This window comes from Jaculus jaculus, chromosome 1 (assembly GCF_020740685.1).
Source record: "Jaculus jaculus isolate mJacJac1 chromosome 1, mJacJac1.mat.Y.cur, whole genome shotgun sequence".
NCBI classification, from domain to species: Eukaryota; Metazoa; Chordata; class Mammalia; order Rodentia; family Dipodidae; genus Jaculus; species Jaculus jaculus.
The window spans coordinates 152,534,041-152,556,933 of record NC_059102.1 but is presented as its reverse complement, the minus strand read 5'-3'; the positions used below and the strand labels follow the sequence as shown (position 1 = coordinate 152,556,933).

Here is a 22,893-nt window from a genome sequence, read left to right as displayed (position 1 = left end):
AGAATGGGTGCGCCAGGGCTTCCAGCCTCTGCAAACAAACTCCAGATGCGTGCGCCCCCTTGTGCATCTGGCTAACATGGGTCCTGGGGAATCGAGCCTCGAACCGGGGTCCTTAGGCATCACAGGCAAGCGCTTAACCACTAAGCCATCTCTCCAGCCCTTTTTTTTAGGTTTTTTTTGAGGTAGGGTTTCACTCTGGTCCAGGCTGACCTGGAATTCACTATGGAGTCTCAGGGTGGCCTTGAACTCGCAGCAATCCTCCTACCTCTGCCTCCCAAGAGCTGGGATTAAAGGTGTGCGCCACCACGCCCAGCTTTGTTTTGTTTTTGATTCTTTCTTTCTTTATTTATTTTGGCTTTTTGAGGTAGGGTCTTACTAGCCCAGGCTGACCTGGAATTCACTATGTAGTCTTAGAGTAGCCTCCATCTCATGGTGATCCTCCTACCTCTGCCTCTCAAGTACTGGGATTAAAGGTGTGCGCCACCACGCCCAGCTTCTGAGGCCCTTTTATTTGCTCTTATGCCTGGGCATTTAGCTCACAGGCCCTGGGAGATGGGAGGCAGAAGGGTGAGTCTTCTTTCAGACTTAACTTTGCTGAGAAGCCAATAAAGAACCTCGGGTGGGAGTCCCGGGAGATGACACAATGGCTAAAGGCACTTTCTTGCAAAGCTTTTTGGCCTGGGTTCGATTCCCCAGAACCCACATAAAGTCAGCACACAAAGAGGCACATGCATCCGGAGTCCATTTGCAATGGCAAGAGACCTGGGCACACCTATACTCTTTTTCTCACTCTCTCTTCTCTCTCACTTTGCGAAGAAAGACAGTGAGATGGCTCATCGGGCCCTGCCCCAATGGCTTTCTCAACTCTCCTCATGGCCACCGACCCCAGATTTTCCTGAACCGCTGAGACAGGCTGCAATCCTAATGAGAATGAGAAGCAAAAGAGGAAAGAACACTAGGTAAGCAAGGTGTAAAGAAAGCATACGGGACACAGACTCTTCAGGAATCCCATCACAGGGGCCTGGGGTTACACTTAACCCTAAACCTAGTCCTCACCATCTTCCCCTCGTAGCCACGGGACCTCACTGACCCTGGATTCCATCAGGAAAACGCCGGCAGGTATGGTGTGGCCAGTAGCTCACAGCAAGCCGACTGCAAGGCCTAAGACTTGAGTGGATTAATCAGCTTCTCCATGACCCACTTCCATCTGCACAATGAGTCAACCGGGATGCAGCATGACACGGACCTGATGCGCAGGAGGCTCGCAGCACCAGCTACTGGTGCCGCTGCTGTCATCACCATGGGCAACAGCCGCCTCCCTGCGCTTCTCTCTGCGGACCTCTGAGCCCTCAGTCTCACCCTCGTGAGGAAGAGCCCGCGAGCGCTGAGGGCGAGTATGAGCTGACCCTGGCCACGGGACTCTGAGAAAGCACAAAGGGGCCTGTATTTCATCCTAGGATAGGGAAATGGGCCGAGGACTATGCAAGGGCTCTGAATCACAAGTTCCCCCCAGGCAGGAACCCCCCCCCACCCAGAGCATCAACCCAGGAGTTCCAGAGACCATGATGCAACTCACATTGTACAGAATGTCGGTCCAACCCTCCATGGTGATACACTGAAACACCGTCAAGATGGCAAACAGGATGTTGTCAAAGTTGGTGATGCCGAAGTTGGGTCCTGGCCAGTACTCCCGGCACTCGGTGTCACCCTCACACAGCCGGGCTGGGGCCTCTTTGCCACAGGGGAAGTCACCTACAGGGTCTGCATCTGTGAGGAGAAGAGAGGAGCAAACCCGAGGCCCGGTGAGAGAATCTGGGCTGAGGAGAACCTGCTGCCCCAAGTCTCCATCATATCCCTCCCCCGCCCCCCGACAGGAGCACTAGGTTAGGTCTCTCCTCCTGCCTACACCCGTGGGCACCTCAGCATAGGACCTGCTTTCTTTGGAGCTCCTAGCCTTCCTCTTCCTAACTCCAGGTTCAGTCACCTTCTTCATGAAATAGAAAACCAACAGACTCCTCCCCTCTACCTCTAAGTGCCACACCGACTCCTCCTCTCCCTCCCAGCCTGGGAGACGGAGAGGAGCTGAAATATAACAAGCACAAAAAGTGACTATAGATTATTTCTTCAAACATTTTCGTTTTGAGAAAGTTTTGTGTAATTTAGCTGACGGCAAACTTGCTATGTACTGAAGGCTGGCCTTAAACTCTGGATTCTCCTGTTTTCAGCTCCCAAGTCTAGAATTACAGTGAAAGCCACTATGCTCAGATTTCCCCTTTTCAAACATCTTAAATGCCTATAAAGAAACCACCATCTGGGCTGGAGAAATGGCTTAGGGGTTAAGGCGCTAGCCTTGAAAGCCAAAGGTCCCAGGTTCGATTTCCCAGGACCTACGTAAGCCAGATATATAAGGTGGTGCACACGGCTGAAGTTCATTTGCAGTGGCTGGAGGCTCTGGCACAACCATTTGCTCTTTCTCTCAAATCAATAAATAAGAACAAAATATTTCTCAAGATATTTTATTTTTGTTTATTTATTTATTTGACAGAGAAAAAGAGAGAGAGAGGGAGGGAGAGAGAAAGAGAATGGGTACACCAGGGCCTCCAGCCACTGCAAATGAACTCCAGATGCATGTACTCCCTTGTGCATCTGGCTAACATGGGTCCTGGGGAACCGAACCTGGGTCCTTTGGTTTTGCAGGCAAATACCTTAACTGCTAAGTCATCCCTCCAGTCCAAGAACAAAATATTTTTAAAAATAAGCCACCATCTGAGACAGTGTGTAGACAGTTGCATTCTCTGTGGATACAGTTTTCTTTCCTTCTTTCTAATTCTTAACAAGATTTTTCTTCTTTGTCTTATCTCATGGCACTGGTCATAACTCCTAGTGCAACAGAGATGAGAAATGACCATCTCTGCCTTGTTTGGCTCCTCAACTTAAAGCAAAAGCTCTCAACTTACAATGAAATTTGATGTTTGCAGGGAATTTTATGGAATTTAAGAAAATAACATTTTATTTCCAGCTTGATTAAAGTGTGTTTTCTTAATATCATGAATGACTGGAATTTTAGTAGGAGCTTTTTCTGCACGTAAGAGATGACCATGTGGGTTTTCTCCTTTTCTTTATTTGTACCTCAAGCCACAACCCCCCTTTCTCTGTCATTCCACATGCAACCCTCAGAAAATCCCCTGGCTTTCCACATAACATACCCAGACTATAAAATACCCAGAATGTGAACACAGCACATGTCAACTGCATCCACCAAATACTCAGCCCTGCTACCATTATTGTCTCTTCTTGACTAAGGGTCCTCCTACCGAACTTGCTTCTGCTTTTGCCTTTCCCACAATAGTCAAAAGGACCAGAGATGCCACAACCCTGCTCAGAGCCCTCCACTGTCTTCCCATTTCTCTAACAAGTCCTAACCATACCACAAAACCAAGTGACGTTCTTGACTCTTCACCTATGGCTTTTGTACTTACTATTCCTTGTACATGAAGCTCTCTGGTCAGACAACCAAATATCTGTCCCTCTTACTGTATTTGGATCTGTGTTTAACTGTCACCTTAGCAGGATGCCACCCCTAGCTACTCTCTGTAGAGCAGACTCCTATTTCAGGTACTTTTGTTTCCTTCCTAGAAGTTTTACAATCTGTATTATTTTCCTCCTGGGTCTACTTACTTAATGGTGTCGATCGGGCTGCTGTTTGCATCCCCTACTGGATCATAAACTCTACATCACTGGTTTGGAAGCTTGAAGATGCCTCTGGCACTGGGGAAGGGTCTATCTCCTGGGTGAATGAATGTAGGGTTCTCACCCGTGCCCAGGGGTGCGGCTAGACTCACCCGTGCTGTTGGGGAAACAGGCCTTGTGGAATTTGCCCATGTAGAACTCGAGGCCGATGATGGCAAACATGAGGATAGCGAAGAAGAGCAGCAGCCCGATCTGCAGCAGCGGCACCATGGCCTTCATGATGGACTTGAGCACCACCTGCAAACCTGGCTCGCAGGGCAGGGCAGGCGGCAGGCGAGGGGAGAAGGACAGACAGTGAGCGTTTCTGTGGGCAATGCGTGAAGTCTCCGGGAGAGGTGGACTGGGCAGTGATTTAAAGGAAGAGGAGGACCAGGGCACGGGGCTGTGAGAGTGAGGTTGAGGGTAGGGGATGGGGCATTAGTGAGAAGAACATGGCTCTGGGAGGGTTCAGGGTGTGGCAAGGGCAGAAAAAAAGGGAGGCAAGAGCAGAGGAATCCTGGGGAGGATCCCCAACAGATGCAGCTCCTTGGGGAAAGTGAGGCAGGCCCACTGTTATCCAAAACCAGTAATGTTTTTTTTTTCCACTGGCGTGAGGCATGAGTGAGTCAGGTGAGAGGAAGTAGGCATAAGAGGCTGTAACCTTTGACCCCTCACCCTTCCAGCCTGGCTGCAACGGCTCTTGGATATAAAACAGAACCCTTGCCTTACTGGGGGAGAGAACACAGCCAACCAATGGTCTTCCTGCAATAGTCTCAGAAGAATGCTGCACCCAGTTCCCATATACCCAAAGCCTGGGCAACCTTGGCCATTTCCCCAGGCATCCTGCCTCACCATCTTTGTCCATCTATCATCTGTTCTTTACCCCAGGAAATGGAGCAAAGAGCTCGAAATTAAGCAGTGTGTAAGGAGAGAAACAGCTATCTATCACCAAGGAAAGCCAAGGCAGGGGAAAGCTACTGGGCCACCCTCTGAGACTGGAGAATGAGCTGGAAAAGGCCTGTTCCTCCCTTCTGGCTGCCCTAGTTTGTTGAAGTCAAAAGTGGAACACTGGGGCTGGAGAGAGGGCTCGGTGGTTAAGGCTTGCCAGCAAAGCCAAAGGACCCAGGTTCAATTCCTCAGTACCCAGGTTCAATTCCTCTGTACCCATATAGCCAGATGCACAAGGTGGCACATGTGTCTGGAGTTCATCTGCAGTGGCTGGAGGTCTTGGCATGCCCGTTCTCATTCTCTCTCTCTCTCTCCCTCCCTCCTTTCCTCTTTCTCAAGTAAACACACACACACACACACACACACATATTTTTTAAGTGGAAAGTTCAAGGGTAAGGGGTGGATCGGTGATAGAGCTTGTGTTCAGCATGCACAAGGGTCTGGTTTCAATCATCAGCAAGAAAGAAGAGAGATAGGGAGAGAAAAAGACAGAAAGAAAGAAAGGAAGGAAGTGGGCTGGAGAGATGGCTTAGCTGTTAAGGCAGTTGCCTACAAATCCAAAGGACCTTGGTTCAATTCCCCAGGACCTACATCAACCAGATGCACAAAGTGGGATATGCATCTGGAGTTTGTTTGCAGTGGCTGGAGGTCCTGGAGCACCCATTCTCTCCCTCTCCCTCCCTCCCTCTCTCTCTCTCTCTCTCTCTTCTCAAATAAATAAAATTAAAAATATTTAGAAAGAAAGAAAAAATGGCCAAAAGGGCTGCTACATAGGGGCTTAACTGTGGCCATGGGCTATGGTGAAGGCAGAGGAGCAGCTGGCTTGGACCAGACTATCTTAGCTAGACTCACTCGGAATCCCAGACACCAGCTTCAGGGGCCTCAGCACACGCACAGCCCTCAGGGTTCGCAGGTCGAAGTCTGTTCCAGCTGTGGCGAGGATCCTGGCGGGAGCAAGGACAAGGAAAGTGAGGATTCCACGTGAGTGTAGGAGGAAACGTTCTCGTCCCATGACCTGTGTGTGTGTCCTTTCTCACAAGAGCAACAACACATTCATCCCCTACCATCTCAACACAGGCCAGGTCAGGGCTTGCCAGGAAAGGTGATTCAAGGACTGAATCCTGGACTCCTCACCAGGAATGTGGGCGAGGACTCCATTTGTATGCCATTCATGTCAAAGACCGCTTCTGGGTCAACACTCGGCCACTGGCCTGGCAGTGAATCTGTCCTTCCCCCAAGCCTCAGTCTGAACCACAGTCCCAAACCAAATGCAACTGTTCTCATGTGGCCTAATGAAAGGTACATGGAAGCAGAGGCACAATGGAACTGAGGGATGCTTGAGCTGCACCACCTAGTGCCTTTCTTCACCTGTGTCAGAAATAGGAAAACAGGAGAGGGGCTGGAGAGGTGGCATAGCGGTTAAGGTGCGAAGCCTAGGGTCCCAAGGTCAACTCTCCAGATCCCATGTAAGCCAGATGCACAAAGGTGAGGCAAGTGCAAGGTCGCACATGCCCACTAGGTGGCAGAAATATCTGGCATTCTATTGCAGTAGCTGAGGCCCTGGAGAGCCACTTTTCTCTCTTCTTTTGTCTGCCTCTCTAAAATACAAAAATTTTAAAAAGGAGAATAGAGCCGGGTATGGTGGCATACACATTTAATCCCAGCACTAGGGAGGCAGAGGTAGGAGGATCGCTGTGAATTCAAGGCCACCTTAAGATTACATAGTGAATTCCACGTCATCCTGAGCTAGAGTGAGACCCTACCTAGAAAAAACAAAAACTAAAAATTAAAATTGAAAAAAAAAGAATAGGGAAGAGAGCCTGGGGAGGTAGAATACAGTGCAGAGGACTCAGGAAATATCGTTTCATGGTATCAGCAAGAAGGCTGAGGAGGGGCTGGAGAGATGGCTCGGCAGTTAAAGGCATTGTTTACAAAGCCTGTTATCAAAGCTCAAGCCTCCCGGGCACCCACGTAAAGCTGGACTCAAGGCGGCACATGCACCTGTGATCCCCAAGTGCCTACAATGGGAGGCAGAGCCAGGAGAATGTAAAGTTCACAGGCCAGCTATAGTTTGTAGGGACAAGATGCCCAGTCTCAAAGAAGTGGAGAAGAGCACAGATATCAAGGTGCCCTCTGACCTCCACACACGCAGGCACGTGCACACACACACAGAGACACAGAGAGAGAGGACTAGAGAGACGGCTCAGTGATTAGGAGGTCTTGCTTATAAAACCTGACAGCGTGGTGTGTTGGTTTGGTCCAAGTGCCCCCCATAAACTTAGGTGTTCCGAATGCTAGGTTAACCAGCTGATGGCGATTTGGGAATTAACACCTCCAGGAGGCAGTGTATTGTTGGGGGTAGGCTTATGGGTGTTATAGCCAGTTTCCCCATGCCAGTGTTTGGCACACTCTCCTGTTTCTGTTGTCCACTTTACGTTGGCCAAGGGGTGATGTCCACCCTCTGCTCGTGCCATCGTTTTCTCCTGCCATTATGGCCCTTCCTCTTGAGTCTGTAAGCCAAAATAAACCTCTTTCTTTTTTTTTCCCCAAAAGCTTCTCTTGGTCGGGTGATTTCTGCCAGCAATGCAAACCTGACTACAACATACAGGCTCAATTCCCCAGTACCCACGTAAAGCCAGACGCACAAAATGGTGCACGGGTCTGGAGTTTTGTTTGCAGGGGAAAGAGGCCCTTTCTCTCATTCTCTGTCTCTTAAATAAATAAAAATTCTTAAAAGAAAGAGTGAGGAAGGCTGGGGAGACAGTTCGGTGGATAAAGTGCTTGCCACGCAGCATGAGGACCTGAGTTCAGACCCCCAGCATCGCCATAAATGCCAAGTAGGGACAGTAAGCCACATGTAGTCCCAGCACTCTGGGTGGCAAACAGAGAACTCCCAGGGTAAGATTGCTGTCTAAATTATCTGACTCGGTGAGCTCCGGTTCAAGTGACAGATTCTGCCTCAGTAAATAAGTGAAAACCAATGTCTTCCTGCTGCTCTGACTGGTGACCGAGGCGGTGTGCTGGATACTTGCCAGGAAGTGATGAGATTTCTGTGGGGCAGGAAAACGTGCAGTGCGCCATCAGGAGAGTAAAGCAACTTGCCCTGCTTCCCCCACCCAGACCAGCTTGGAGCCAAGATGCACTTCTCACGGGGAAGCCGGAGACCCCCGTGGTCCCCACTGCGGCCATGAGCAACTGCTCAGAAGACTGCCACAGCCCTCTCAGAAATGTCCCAGATTCACAGCGTTACATTAGAATATCCCACACTGGAGAAATGGCTTAGTGGTTAAGGTGCTTGCCTGCCAAGCCAAAGGACCTCAGTTCAATTCCCCAGGACCCATATAAGCCAGATGTACAAGGTGGCACACTTGTCTGGAGTTTGTGTGCAGTGGCTGGAAGCCCTGGCATGCCTATTCTCTCCCTCCCTCCCCCCTCCCTCTTTTTCTCTCAAACAAATAAAAATAAAATACAATAGTCCACACCATTGAGACAGCTCTACACCATCTGGAAACTGGGTCCCCTGCCGGACTACATCCCACTCTGGGGCCTGGTTGCCAGTGAGCTTCATTCACGATACTCCACCCTCATTCCATCATGCTCACAGACGGGGCTGCAGCATCAATCCGAGTTGCCCAGAGCCCAGACTCGGCAGGAAGGCTGAGAGCAGGTGTACAATCGTGCAGCGTCCATCCCTCAGGGACCAGGCCAGCTTGCACAGAACGGAAGCCAGCACAGCCAGCAGCCCAAGGACACACATCTGCCTTGCTCCCCCCCACCGCCCCAAAGACTTCAATATACAGTTCTCCGGCCCTGTACGCACCCAAGCCTGGCCCAATACCCAGCCAGACAACCCTATCCCAACCAAGAAGGCCGCCCACAAATGTCCCAAATAGGCATTTCTCAAACTGCTCAACACCACTTTTCAAGCAAATGCAAATCAAAACCATAATGAGCTATCATCCCAGCCCAGCAGAAAAGCTAGTTTTCAAAAAGGACAGGGAAAAAAAATGAGAATGCTATGAAGATATGAAGAAGGGAAGACTGTCACATCTTGGAAGCACAACTGAAGACAGTGTAAAGTCTCTCAGAATCTGGAGCTATAACAAGTAGAAAGAAAGCACGATCCCGGGTGTACACCCAAAGGAACAAAAGCACGTCTAAGAGACATCTGCACTCACGTGTCTACTGTGTTACTGACCACAGGAGTCAGGATATGGAATCAAACTAGGTGCCCATCCACCAACAAATGAGCGGATAAAGAAAATGGGGGGCTGGAGAGATGGCTTAACACTTGAGGCACTTGTCTGCAAAGCCAAAGGACCCAGGTTTGATTCCCCAGGACCCACATAAGCCAGGTTCACAAGGTGGCACATGCATCTGGAATTTGTGTGCAGTGGCTACAGGCCCTGGTGCGCCCATTCTCTCTCTCTCTGTCTCAAATAAATAAAAAAAATGTTGCCAGACGTGGTGGCACACACCTTTAATCCCAGCACTCAGGAGGCAGAGGTAGGGGGATCGCCATGAGTTCGAGGCCACCCTGAGACTCCATAGTGAATTCCAGGGGAGCCTGAGCTAGAGTGAGACCCTACCTCGAAAAAAAAAAAAAAACTGTGATGTGGACACACCACCATAAAGAAGACTGAGTTCCTGTCATTTGTGACAACATAAGTAAGTCTGTAATATTCTATTACATGAAACAAGACACAGAAAGACAAATGCCACATTATTACCTAAGCTTCAAGTTGAAAAAGTTGATTTCATAGAAATAGAGAGTGAAATTACAGTTATCAGAGCTGGGAAGACTGCTCAGTGGTGAAAGGAACTGACCTGCAAAAAGCCTGCTGGCCCGGGTTCAGTTCCCACAATACCCACATAAAGTCAGACGCACTAAGTGGTGCATGCATCTGTAGTTTGTCTGCACTGGCAAAAGGCGCCAGCATGCCCATTCTCTCCTCTCTGTGTTTCTTCAATTTGCTTGAAAATAAATACAATTTTGTTTTAAGGTAGAGTCTCTCTCTAGCCCAGGCTGACCTAGAAGTCACTATGTAGTCTTAGGGTGGCCTCGAACTCATGGCAATCCTCCTACCACTGCCTCCTGAGCGCTGGGATTAAAGGCATGCGCCACCACACCCAGATAAAGTTTTGTTTTAAAAAATAATGATTATGGAATGGAGATATGGCTCAGAGGTTAAGGCGCTTGCCTGCAAAGCCTAATGACCTGGGTTCAGTTCCCCAGTACCCATGTACACAAAATGGCATATGCATCTGGAATGCGTTTACAGTGGATAGAGGCCCTGGTATACCCATTCTCTCTGTGTCTGCTCTCTTTTCTCTGTCTTTCTCTGTTTGCAAATAAATAAGCAAGTATTTTAAACAAATAATGGTCATTATGGGAAAAGTGGAGGGCTTGAGGGCTGGGAGATGGTTGAGTTCAGGGGAGCAACTGCATAAGAAAAATGACTTAGTAATGAGAACTGACAACAATTGTATTTGAAAATAGCTCACGGAACTCTAATATTCCCAGCTTAAAGAAATGGTAGGGGCTGGAGAGATGGCTTAGGATTTAAGGCACTTGCATGTGAAGCCTAAGGACCCAGGTTCGACTCTACGATCCCCCGTAAGCCAGACACACAAGGTGACACAAACATGCAATGTCGCACATATGCACAAGATGACGCACACATCTGGAGTTTGAATGCAGGGCTGGAGGCCCTGGTGTGCCAATTCTCTCTCTCTCTCATTGAAAAGAAAGAAAAGAAAGACATGGTAGGGCCATAGAGACAGCTTAGTGGTTAAGGCGCTTGCCTGCAAAACCTAAGGACCCACATGTGACTCCCCAGATCCCACATAAGCCAGAAGTCGTGCATGTGCCCAAGGTGGCGCACGTGTCTGGAGTACGATTACAGTGGTTGGAGGCCCTAGCATGCCACTTCTCTCTCTTTCCCTCTTGCTCAGTCTCACTCTCTCTCATTTAAAATAAAAAAGAAGAGGGGTTGCAGAGATGGCTCAGTAGATAAAGCACTCATTTCCTAAAGCCTGAGTGTCCAAGTTCGATCCTAAGACCCCATGTAAAGACCCGAAAGCCGTTGTGGGCTTTCGTAACCCCAGCACGCTGCTGGCAAGATGGGATTCAGAGACAGGAGAACTTTCTGGAAGCTCCCAGCAAGCGCAGCTAAAAGAACAGCAGCAGAGTGAGATCCAGAGGAACCTGCCTCCAATGGGGCGGCACGGCAAGGAGAGACGAGACTGCTGAAGAGCGAGACCGGAGCCCGCACTTGCCCTCCAACTGCAATATGTGCAGCGCAGCACACATTCAGAAGGGCACGCGTGCTTGTACACACACACACACACACACACACACACACGCTAAAAGGAGTAAAGAAAAAGGTGTTTCCAATGCATATATAACTGAGGGAAAAAATGGGTTTCCAGCCTAAATAATTCCCATAAATTCACATGAAAATTACAAAAAAAAAAAAAAAACTTTTCAGAAAAATCACAAAAAGAAAAGAGATTCTCAAAGCCACTGGCAGCCAGGGATATTCACATCACAGCAAAAGGTACCTTTTCACACCCTTAGCTCAGCAAGCCATGTTCAGCCGGGTGCTAGGCTCTTCCAGCAGCCCTGCTGGAGGAAGAGAAATGTGCAGAATCGCTTTAGAGAGCGGCTGGCTAATTCCAGGAAATGTGAAAATGAGCAGCCCTGTGACTCAGGAAGCTATTTCTACTGTGTAGACAATGTATACAGATATGTTATAGTGAGTGCTCTTTGTAAAAATGAAATACAGAAATAGCCTACCACTTTTCACAAAGACAGGAAATTAATCATGGGGTATGCATTCAATGGCACAATGTATGTGACACATACTGTTCAAATGAATGTGCGTGCAAAATCGACACAAGCCTATATACACATTCACATAGGAAAGTGTTTAAAACTGGGCCGAGGATGTAACTCAGTAGAGAGAGTAATTGCCTAACATGCGCAAAGCCATAGCAGCACATGCCTGTAATCTCAGCACACTGGAGGCAGAGGCACAAAATATATATTTATTTAGTTAGTTAGTTAAGAAAAAGAGGCAGATAGAGTGACAGAATGAGCACGCCAGGGCCTTCAGCCACTGCAAACAAATTTCAGACATGTTCACCACCTGGCTTACATGGGTCCTGGGGAACTGAATCTGGGTTTTTGTCTTTGCAGGCAATGCCTTAACTGCTAAACCATCCCTCCAGACTCCAGTGTTGTTGTTTTTTTTTAATATTTTATTGTATTGTATTGTATTGTATTTGTAAGTAGGGAAAGACAGAGAAAAAATGAGAACAGGCACACCACAGACTCCAGCCACTGTAAAAGAACTCTAGATGAATGCACTACTTTGTGCACGTGGGTACTGGGGAATCAAATCCAGGTCATTTAGGCTTTGCAGGCAAGTGCCTTAACTGCTGAGCCATCTCTCCAGTCCATGAACAATGTTTAAAACATTCTACATTCATGCAGTAAAAAAAGAAAATGCAAATAATGAGCCGGGCGTGGTGGCACATGCCTTTAATCCCAGCACTCAGGAGACATAGGTAGGAGGATTGCTGTGAGTTTGAGGACACCCTGAGACTACATAGTGAATTCAAGGTCAGCCTGGGCTAGAGTGAGACCCTACCTCAAAAAAAAAAAAAAAAAGCAGATAATGATATTCTTTGTGCAGTGCAAGAGGCCTGCAGAGAGGCCCTGTGAGGCTCTGCATGGTCCTGTGAAGATGAACTACCGGACCCCAGGACTTTGGATATGCCAGGACTATGGGCTGTCACAAAGGGAAGCTGAGGGCTCAGGATGGATTCTGTCTGGGCTGTAAGCCACAGAGGTGGAGTTGTCAAAGCTTTTGAGCCCAGGGGATTCATCACGAGTCCTAGGTAGCAGACATAGAACTTCAGGATTTGATGTTTGCTCTGTTATTTTTTGATCTTACATTGGCCCAGTATTTCTTTGCAGTGTACCCATTATTTCTTTTAAGTATTTTATTTATTTATTTGAGAGAAAGTGAGAGGGAGGGAGAGAGAGAGAGAGAGAGAGAGAGGGAGGGAGAGAGAGAGAGACAGTGAGTGAATGGACATGCCAGGGCCTCCAGCCATTGCAAATGAACCCCAGATGCATGATCACTTTGTGCATCTGGCTTTTGTGGGCACTGGGGAATAGAGTCTGGGTCCCTAGGCATTACAGGTAAACACTTTAACCACTAAGAAATCTCTCCACCCAAACATTCCTTCTTTATGGAATGAGAATTTTTTTAATATTTTATTTTTATTTATTTATTTGACAGAGAAAGAGGGAGGAAAGAAGGGAAAGAGAGAGAGACAGAGAGAATGGGCACGCCAGGGCCTCCAGCCACTGCAAATGAACTTCAGATGCATGTGACCCCTTATGCTTTGGGCTAATGTGGGTCCTGGGGAATCAAACCTGGGTCCTTTGGCTTTGCAGGCAAACACCTTAACCCCTAAGCCATCCCTCCAGCCCAAGAATGTTTACTTTTGCTGCTATATGTTGGAAATATGTAATTTGTATGACAATGTAAACACATCACATTAACAGTACCAGGCAGAAGACCTGGGAATAACTTCTACAGCATGGGTGACCTTCATAGATAAACTACAAAATCCATTCACCAATGGGAAAGGTTGAGTAATTGTTAAGCAAAACTATATATTCTTGCATATATAAACAAAATATATAGTTCTTGGGCTGGAGATATTGCTCAGGGTTAAGGCCCTTAACCTGCAACACCTAACAACCCGGGTTCTATTCCCTAGTACCCTTGTAGAGCCAGATGTACAAAGCAGCACAAGCATCTGGAGTTTGTTTGCAGTGGCTAGAGGCTCTAGCATGCCCATTCTCATTCTCATTCTCTCTCCCCCCATCTCTCTCCTTGCAAATAAATTAATAAAAATATTTTTAAAAACGAACTGGCATAGTGGTGCATGCCTTTAATCTCAGCACTTGGGAGGCAGGGGTAGGAGCATCACCATGAGTTCAAGGCCAGACTAAGACTACATACTGAATTCCAGATCAGCCTAGGATAGACTAAGGCCCTACCTTGAAAAACCAAAAAGCAAAACAAAAAAAAATTTTAATTAAAAATATAGCTCTAAACTTGGTTCTCACCAAACCAATTTATAGATTCTAACAAGGAGAAACAATATCCCAACAGGAATTCATTGAACTGCAACAAGCTTAACTCAAAACGTCTCAGAAAACGAAGTACAGTGAAGAAGAACTGGAAAAGTCAAGCAGAGCAAAGGGCTTGTTTCATGAGACAGTGAATACAACTTTGTGTTAAGAAACTGGAGCACAGATACCAGCAGAGACCACTGAATCTCAGTATACCTGCATGCACTCTACCAGGAAGGAATCATCACCAAGAATTTTATTTTTGTTTTGCCCTTTTAAAAGTATTTCTTACTGGGATGAAGAGATGGGTTAGCAATTGAGTTGCTTGCCTGCAAAGCCTAAGGGCCCATGTTCGACTCTCCAGGTCCCACATAAGCCAGACACAAGGTCGCACATGCGCACTAGGTGGCAAATGCATCTAGAGTTCGATTACACCTGTGGCTGGAGGCCCTGGTGCACCAATTTCCTCTCTCTTTCTCTCTCTCTCTCATACTCACTCCAACTCTAGCTTTTTTGCATATAAAAGGCCAGTATGCTTAACCTGCCCCCCTCCACCAAAATATTTTTATTTAGTTACTTGCAAGAAGGCAAACACAGAGAGAGAGAGAGAGTATGGGCACACCAGGGCCTCTTGACACTGCAAACAAAGTCTAAAAACATGTGCCACTTTGTGTGTATGGCTTTATGTAGGTACTGGGGAATTAAACCCAGGCCGACAGGCTTAGAAAACAAGATCCTTTAACCACTAAGCAAACTTCCCAGCCTGTTCCACCCTTTTCTCTGACTATGTGTGTGCACGTGCAGGTTTGTGGGGGGTGGTGTACATATGTGCAGGTACATGCCTGTATGTGTGCATGTGGAAGCCAGAAGTTGATGTCAGTGGTCTTCCTCAGTCATTCTCCACCTTATTTTCTGAAACAGGGTCTCTCACTGATCCTAGAACTCACTGATGACTAGACAAGCTAACCCAGTGAGCTCCAGAGACTCTGTCTCTCTGCCCCCCCAGCACTGGGATTAGAGGCGTGCGTCACTTTTTTATGAGAGTCCTGGAGATCCGAACTCAGGTCCTCATGTTTGGGTAGCAAGAACTCCACCCAGTGAGCTGTCTCCCCAGCCCATCACCAGGCATCTTGTAGTATTACAAAATACAGAGGAAATAAATGACATTCGACTTCCAGGCATTCACTCCAGTGAAAGAGCCAGAGGTGTGGTAGAGAAGTGTGGATGTTCTTTGGGTTAAATACATAAAACCTTAACTGGAAATAGCCTAAATGCTTGATTATAGGGAAGTGACCAAGGTCTGCCCCAGACCTGCTGTATCACAGGACCTTGGTGTGCAGCAGGCTCTAAGGACCCTTTTGGCATTAGGGAAAGCCTGCACAGCTGCTTGCGGGGGCGGGGAGGGGAGGGTCTGCCCTCAGCGCCCTGATACTTCAGACCACTGTAGGCTTAAAATGTTCCCACAGAAAAAGCGCGAAAGGAATTAAGTAGTTCAAATTATTAACAGGGGTTGTCTCAAGATGGTAGGTAATTATTTTTGTTTCCTATAATGAGCACTTTTTGTTTGTTTTGGGCCTTTTTGTGGACGTGGATAGGCACGCCAGGGTCTCATGGCAAGCCTTTTACGCTGACCTGGAATTCACTCTGTAGCCTCAGGGTGGCTTCAAACTCAACGGCAATCCTCCTCTGCCTACCATGTGCTAGGATTAAAGGCCAGCAGGCTTTGCAAGCAAGTACCTTTAACTACAGAACCATCTCCCCAGGCCTGGGTTTTGGCTTTCTGAAACAGGGTCTCATGAAACCCAACCTGACTTCAAGCTCATTATATGTAGCCAAGGCTGACCTTGAACTTGATCCTCATACTTTCACCTCACCAAGTACTAGACTTACAGGTGTGCACTACCTCATTTTGCATTTTACAATAAGTATTTTTTTTTACAATAAGTATTTTAAAGTGAGTAATTTGTTGAATGGTTATTTATTTGAGAAAGAGAGAGAGGAAGGTATGCGTACACTGGAGCCTCTTGCCACTGTACACAAACTCCAGACATGTGTGCCCCTCTGTGCATTTGACTTTTTTGTTTTGTTTTGTTTTTCCAGGTAGGGTTTCACTGTAGCCCAGGCTGACCAGGGATTCACTATGTAGTCTCAGTTCGGCCTTGAACTCACAGTGATCCTCCTACCTCTGCCTCCCGAGTGCTGGGATTAAAGGCATGCACCACCACGCTCGGCTTAACTTCTTTTTTGAGTCAAGCCCAGCAGATTGGCCTTTTTATGAGAGTGAGAGAGAAAGAATTTGTGCACCAGGGCCTCCAGCCACCGTAAGCAAGCCCCAGATGCATGTGCCACCTTATGAGCATGTGTGACCTCGAAAATGCATCAACTTGTGCATCTGGCTTATGTCGGTTCTGGGGAGTCAAACTGGGTCCTTAGGCTTCACCTTGACCACTAAGCCATCTCTCCAGCCTGCATCTGGCTTGTACATGAGTACTAGGGATTCAAACCCAACCCATCAGGCTTTATAAGCAAGTACGTTTCAAGTGCTGAGCCCATCTCCCCAGCCCGTGAATAAATTTTATTCATAAAGAAAGGTCTATCTTTGTGGAACTTTGACCTCCAGACATGACACACCATCGCTGTCTTGAAATCAGAGCAATTATGATCATCCACATGAGACCCTCACAAGGTCAGGCCTAATAGCATTTCTTGGTGGAAGAGGGGAGGGCTCATGAGGGGCAGGAGGCCCCTCCGCTCCCAGAGAATAGACCAACTGTTGGTGGGGAGGGAGACTTTTTCAGCTCCAGCAAGTTAATGCCGATAAAACTCATTGGACTTGGGTGTAATTGTGTCTTTGGTCTGTCATTGCCCTCCTTTTCTGGAATGGATGGAAATAGACTCCCCAAGAAAAGTCACTTAATATTCCACTGAAATAAAATAATAAAACACAATGCTGAGGTGATTACATAATTTAAAACATTATATCATATTAACAATGATAGTAAGAAAGTAAGAGCAAAAGAATCAGGGCCAGAGAGATGGCTCAGTGGTCAAAAGCGCTTGTTTGCAAAGTCTAGGTCTAGGTTTGATTCCCCAGTACCCACATAAAGTCAGATGCACAGAGTGGCACATGTGTCTAGAGTTCATTCGCAGTGGCTAGAGGCCCTGGTGTGTCCATTCTCATATTCTTTCTCTCTAATAAAATAATTTTTAAAATTTTGGGGCCAAAAAACAAAAAATGGGGTCAGGGGCTGGAGAGATTGCTTAGTGGTTAAGGTGCTTGCCTGCAAAGCCTAAGAACTCATGTTCAAATCTCCAGGTCCCCTGTAAGCCAGACGTAGTGACACAAGCAGGCAATGCCACACATGCACACAAGGGGGCGCATGCATCTGGAGTTCCTTTGCAGTGTCTGAAAGCCCTGGTGAGCTCATTCTCATTTCCTCTCTCCCTCTCCCTGCCTCTTTCTCTCTTAAATAAATAAATAAATATATATATATATGTATGAATGATTGGGGGCTGGTTGTGGAGCCATCTCTCCAGCTCCTCATGCATCATTTTTTTCTTTTTTCATGCATCTTTTTTAAAAAAACATTTTATTTATTTATCTATTTGAGAGAAAGAGAGGAAGAGGCAGAGAGAAAGACAGAAGGGGCATGCCAGGGCCTCTAGCCACTGCAAACAAACTCCAGATGCATGTGCCTCCTTATGCATCTGGCTTATGTGGGTCCTAGGGAATTGAACCGGTATCCAACCGCATCATCCTGGTAACCTGCTGTTTCATAGGCAATTGCCTTAACTTCTAAGCCATTTCCCCAGCCCAGTCTCATGCATCTTGAGCTAACTTGGTCCCTGTACCCTGCCCTGATTCTTCTTTCCCCATTCACCTGGACTGGCACCTGTGTCATGTATGGAGGGAGCATGGGGGGACCTCATGCTGCCCAGCCGATGTGCACATGCCCTGGCGCCGTTTGGGTACAACCTTCATGACCACAAGGACCGCACTGAGCCCGCATGGGGTCCCTGCCCCACCAGGCACATGCAAAACCCACTGAGCTCTCATACTTCCAGCCTGGGGATTAAGTGGTCTCTGGGCAGAGCCAGCATTTCTACCATGAGGCTCTCATTACATCACGTCCCAACAAAGGAGTGAAACAAGATGACTCTGGGTCTCCAGCAGCCACAACAAGAGTCAGGACTGTCTGCTGTCCCTGCAGGTCTGCTGTAAGTGCTGCTCTGACACTTGGAAAAATCTTGAAGTATAAATCACCAGAAAAAAGAAAAAGGTAAAAATAAAAATAAAAAAGGTCTGGAGAAGAAGCCAGCCCACTCCTCAGGGTGTTGGGTTTCCTGAGATTGGGATTGGGCTGAGTCCTCTGTCCCTAGTAGGGGCTGAGGCAGGAGATGTCTCAGGGACACTGCTCAGACCCTTTGAGGAATGTCAGGCCCTTACCAAGGCTGACAAGCCACATCTCCACCCTGGCCTGACTCACACAGGCTCAGCAGGTCACGCTCACAGGAATCTAAAAGCCTGGTGTCTGTGACAAGGAGGTGGGGGTCCAGGTGTCAGGGATTTGACTCAGAGCCTGAAGAGGAGACATCTGCACACCTAGCCTTTCATCCCTGACAGAGGTCACAGTGAGGGACCGTGTTTGCAGTGAGGCCCCATGAGACCCAGCAGTGCCCAACCGCATCGTCCTGGTGACCTGCTGCCACCTGCATGGCAAGGAGGGGCCTGGGTTCCACAGATGAGAGCCCGGAGGAGGGGACTGGCATTGCATGCTCCGGCCCAGGCTCACACTGGGTGGGGGAAGGGTCTCCAAGCCCACGGAGCTGCAGACATGAGCAGCGGACACAGCAACCGAGGCATCACCCCCCCCCCCCAGGAATTGCTTTGTCACTGACTTTCCAGGTGCAGTGTCACCCAGAAGGCTGCTGGCGGTTGCCGTGGAGACAGCCTCTGGGTCTCGGCCAAAGATGTCACTCCGTCTCCAGGCCCCATCCCCAGTCCAGCAGACAAGCACAGACCCAGGGCTCCCCACTTCGCCTGCGGTACACACTTCTGTTCTGCTCCAAACCCAGGAGCTCTGACGGGGGGCGGGGGGAGTCAGACCCTGACTTCTGAAAACACGCCCAATAGCAAGAAACTGTAGGCTGCCTATCGTGTGCCAGGGACTCTCAGAACACCCTCATTCGACACCACTGCACCATCTACGGAGGACACTGGGGTGCAAAACCTGGTGGGAACCTCGACCTGTACCCAGTGCTGTAGGCCAGGAGATCCTGGAATCATGACAGAACCCCAGTTCCTCAAGCTGCACATAGCACTGTGTGCAGACACACAGCAGAATAAACCCTCAGGAAAAGGTCCAACCTTGTGGTCATCCTCTCTCTCACTCGCCCCAAAGAGATGCTACAGACAGATGGAGTCTGACAAGAGTGACCAGTGGCCTAAACTTCCTCCCCAGGGCTCCACTTGGAGAGAATGGCCTAAGAGGACATCAAGTTCTTGGGCTGGCTGATGTGCTCTCTCTAGCTGATAAGAGGTCTACAACTGGTCAAGTGCGATGGAGCTCTGGTTGGCAGAGTTGTCCTGACCAGGACACTTGCAATAGCTGTGAGACCAGGAAATGCTCTGGTGGCTCCATCAAGCTTCCTTCCCTCTCCAAAAATTTGTTTATTTGCAAGCAAAGAGAAATAGAGAGGAGACAGGCAGACAGAATGGGCACACCAGGGTCTCCAGCTACTGCAAACTCCAAATACATGAGCTACTGTATGCGTCTGGCTTAACGTAGGTATTGGGGAATCAAACTCTAGTCGTTAGACATTACAGGCAAATGCCTGAACTGCTACATCATTTCTTCCACCCCTCAAACTTCCTTTTTTTAAAAAAAGAAAAGTATATTTTGAGACAGGGTCTCATGTATCCCAAGATGTCCCTGAACTCAACACATAGCCAAAAATGACCTCCAATTTCTGGCCTTCCTGCTTCAACCCATGTGCCAGCATGCAGCGCCATGCCATTTATTTGGTGCTGGGGACCCCAGGGCCTCATGCAAGCTAGGCAAACACTCTGTCACTGAGCTATGTCCTAGCACTTAAGAGTGAGATTTTTGGGCTAGAGAGATGGCTTAGTGGTTAAGGTGCTTGCTTATGAAGCCTAAGGACCCAGATTCAATTCCCCAGAACCCACATAAGCCAGATACACACAGTGGCGCATGCACCTGGAGTTTGTTTGCAGTGGCTAGAGGCCCTGGTGTGGCCATTTTCTTCCTCTCTCTCCCCACCCCTCTCATAAATAAATAAAAAATAAAAAGAACATGTTTTATATTTCCTTGAGTCAGGAAGCTGGAATCATCACTCTGGTTCTGGTCCTTTCTAGCTACACGGCCTTGGGTAAATTCCCAAGCCCTCTCAGTTCTAGTCTGTAAAATGGCCATTACCTCCTCCCTCAGCATGAAGCCTTCAGCAGTTAACCTCTGTACCATTACTGTCAGGTTCAAAAGGCCCAGATAAGGGCTAGAGAGGTGACTTAGCAGTTAAGGTGCTTGCCTGCAAAGCTTAAGGACACATGTTCGAATCTCCAGATCCCACATAAGTCAGATGCACAAGGTGATGCACATGCACAAGGTCACACATGCACACAAGATGGTGCACATGTCTGGAGTCTGAATGCAGTGGCTGGTGGCCCTTGTGTGCCAATTCTCTCTCTAAAAAAATACAAAAATAAAATTAAAAAGGACCAACTAAAACAGAAGGTCTAAGTAAAATCCAGAAACTCAAAAAATAATGTAGAAATGTCCATGTTTGAATTTCAAAATTACTCATCATTAAAACACCAGGAAAAGGGCTGGAGAGATGGCTTAGTGTTTAAGGTGCTTGCCTGCAAAGCTTAAGGATCCATGTTTGACTCCCCAGATCCCACATAAGCCAGACATACAAGGTGATACAAATGTACAAGGTGGCACATGCACTTAGAGTTTGATTACAGTGGTTAAAGACCCTGGCATGCCAATTATCTTCCTCCCTCTCTCTCTCCCTTCCTCCCCTCCTCTCAAATCAAAAAAAAAGGGGGGGGGGTCAGTCTGTTGGTCTTGTCCCTCCCAAAAAGAAACATCAGGAAGATTTCATCCTGATGAGGAAGTTAGATCAGCAGACTCCAGATAGTAGACCAGCTAGAATTATTAGATGATGAATTTAAATAATGTGTGATAAGAATGCCTTCACAAACAACTAAACAAATCTGGAACAGGGCTGAGAAAATGGCTCAGTGGTTAAAGGTGCTTACTTGCAAAGCCTAGTGGCCCAGGTTCCATTCCCCATTGCTCACATAAAGCCAGACCACCCAAAGTGGCACATGTGTCTGGACTTTGTAGTGGCAGGAGGCCTTGACACACCCATACTCACTCTCAGTCTCTCATAAATAAATAAAATGTATTTTTTAAATATATGAAATAGGGCTGGAGAGATAGCTTAGTGGTTAAGGTGCTTCCCTGCAAAGCCAAAGGATCTAGGTTCGACTCCCCAGAACCCACATAAGCCAGGTCCATATGGTGACCCATGAGTCTGGAATTCATTTGCAGTGTCTAGAGGCCCTGGCATGCCCATTCTCTCCCTCTCTCTCTCCCTCTTTATCTCTCTTTCTCTCATAAGTAAATGAATTAATTAAAAATATGCAAAACAAAGCAGAAAAAAATATAGAGTTATCAAAGAAACAAAGAATGTAAGTAATTAAGAACCAAGTGGGAAAAAATCTGTAACTAGGGCTGGGGAGATGGCTCAGCAGTTAAAGATGCTTGCTCATAAAGCCTGTCAGCCCAGGCTTAATTCTCCAGTTGCCACATAAAGCCAGATGCACAACGTGGCATACGTATAAGCACTCGTTTGCAGTGGCAAGGTCCCTCCACCACCCCCTGCATCCTCCTCTCTCCCTCCTAGCAAATAAATAAAATATTTTTAAATCTGTAACTGAAAGGTACAATAACCAAATGATGAGTATGACAGCAGTCTGTCAGGGACAGAGGAAAGAACCCAGGAATGATGGACATCACCCACTGTGAACAGTAAAGAGACATGAGAAGCCGGGCATGGTGGCACATGCCTTTAATCCCAGAACTCAGGAGACAGAGGTAGGAGGATCACCATGAGTTTGAGGCCACCCTGAGACTACATAGTGAATTCCAGGTCAGCCTGAGCTACAGCAAGACCCTACCTCCAAAAACCAAAAAGTAGACATGAGAAAACAAGAGTGGGAAGAACAGAAGAGATTTACGACTTTCAATTACCTTTGCATTGTTGGACAAACATCTGACCACAACAGCTACAGATGAAAAGGTTTTTATTTCAGGCATACAGAATCCAGAGAAAACACCATTGACGGCGGAAGAAGCTGTCTCACTTCCATAGATCATAGCAGAAAGATGCCACCAAACAGCCAGCAATCCTGAACAGCCAGAGCTCAAACTGCTCTGAACACACCTCAGAGCTGGAGTACAAGATCTACCTCCAGTGACTCCTCCTCCAGCAGGCTGCTGGAGACTCCAGTTGCACGCTTAATCAAAAATACCTTAAGTGGGCTGGAGAGATGGCTTAGCAGTTAAGCGCTTGCCTGTGAAGCCTAAGGACCCCGGTTCGAGGCTCGGTTCCCCAGGTCCCACGTTAGCCAGATGCAAAAGGGGGCGCACGCGTCTGGAGTTCGTTTGCAGAGGCTGGAAGCCCTGGCGCGCCCATTCTCTCTCTCTTCCTCTATCTGTCTTTCTCTCTGTGTCTGTTGCTCTCAAATAAATAAATAAAAAAATTAAAAAAAAAAATACCTTAAGTGCCAGGCATGGTGGCACACACCTTTAATCCCAGCACTTGGGAGGCAGAGGCAGGAGGATTGCTGTGAGTTCAAGGCCACCCTGAGACTACATAGTGAGTTCCAGGTCAGCCTGGGCTACAGTGAGACCCTACCTTGAAAACAACAACAACAAAAAAAAAACACTTTAAGCTATGGAGGACATATATTCACATTCAAACCACCACAGTGACCTATGGGACTATGTTATTAATAACATCACAGTTCT

The 22,893-nt window shown here is 47.6% G+C and overlaps 1 protein-coding gene across 10 annotated transcripts in view; it reads right to left on the bottom strand.

The window, feature by feature from the left end:
* Window positions 1-22,893, bottom strand: part of Cacna1b (calcium voltage-gated channel subunit alpha1 B) — a 200,632-nt gene that overhangs the window by 151,837 nt on the left and 25,902 nt on the right. For all 10 annotated transcript variants that reach the window (XM_045146210.1, XM_045146214.1, XM_045146223.1 and 7 more), the window contains exons 4-6: window positions 5,530-5,621; window positions 3,843-3,995; window positions 1,577-1,767 (exon numbers count right to left, since the gene is read on the bottom strand). In XM_045146210.1, the coding sequence (XP_045002145.1) occupies window positions 1,577-1,767; window positions 3,843-3,995; window positions 5,530-5,621 (436 nt within the window). The remainder of the gene's footprint in view (window positions 1-1,576; window positions 1,768-3,842; window positions 3,996-5,529; window positions 5,622-22,893) is intronic.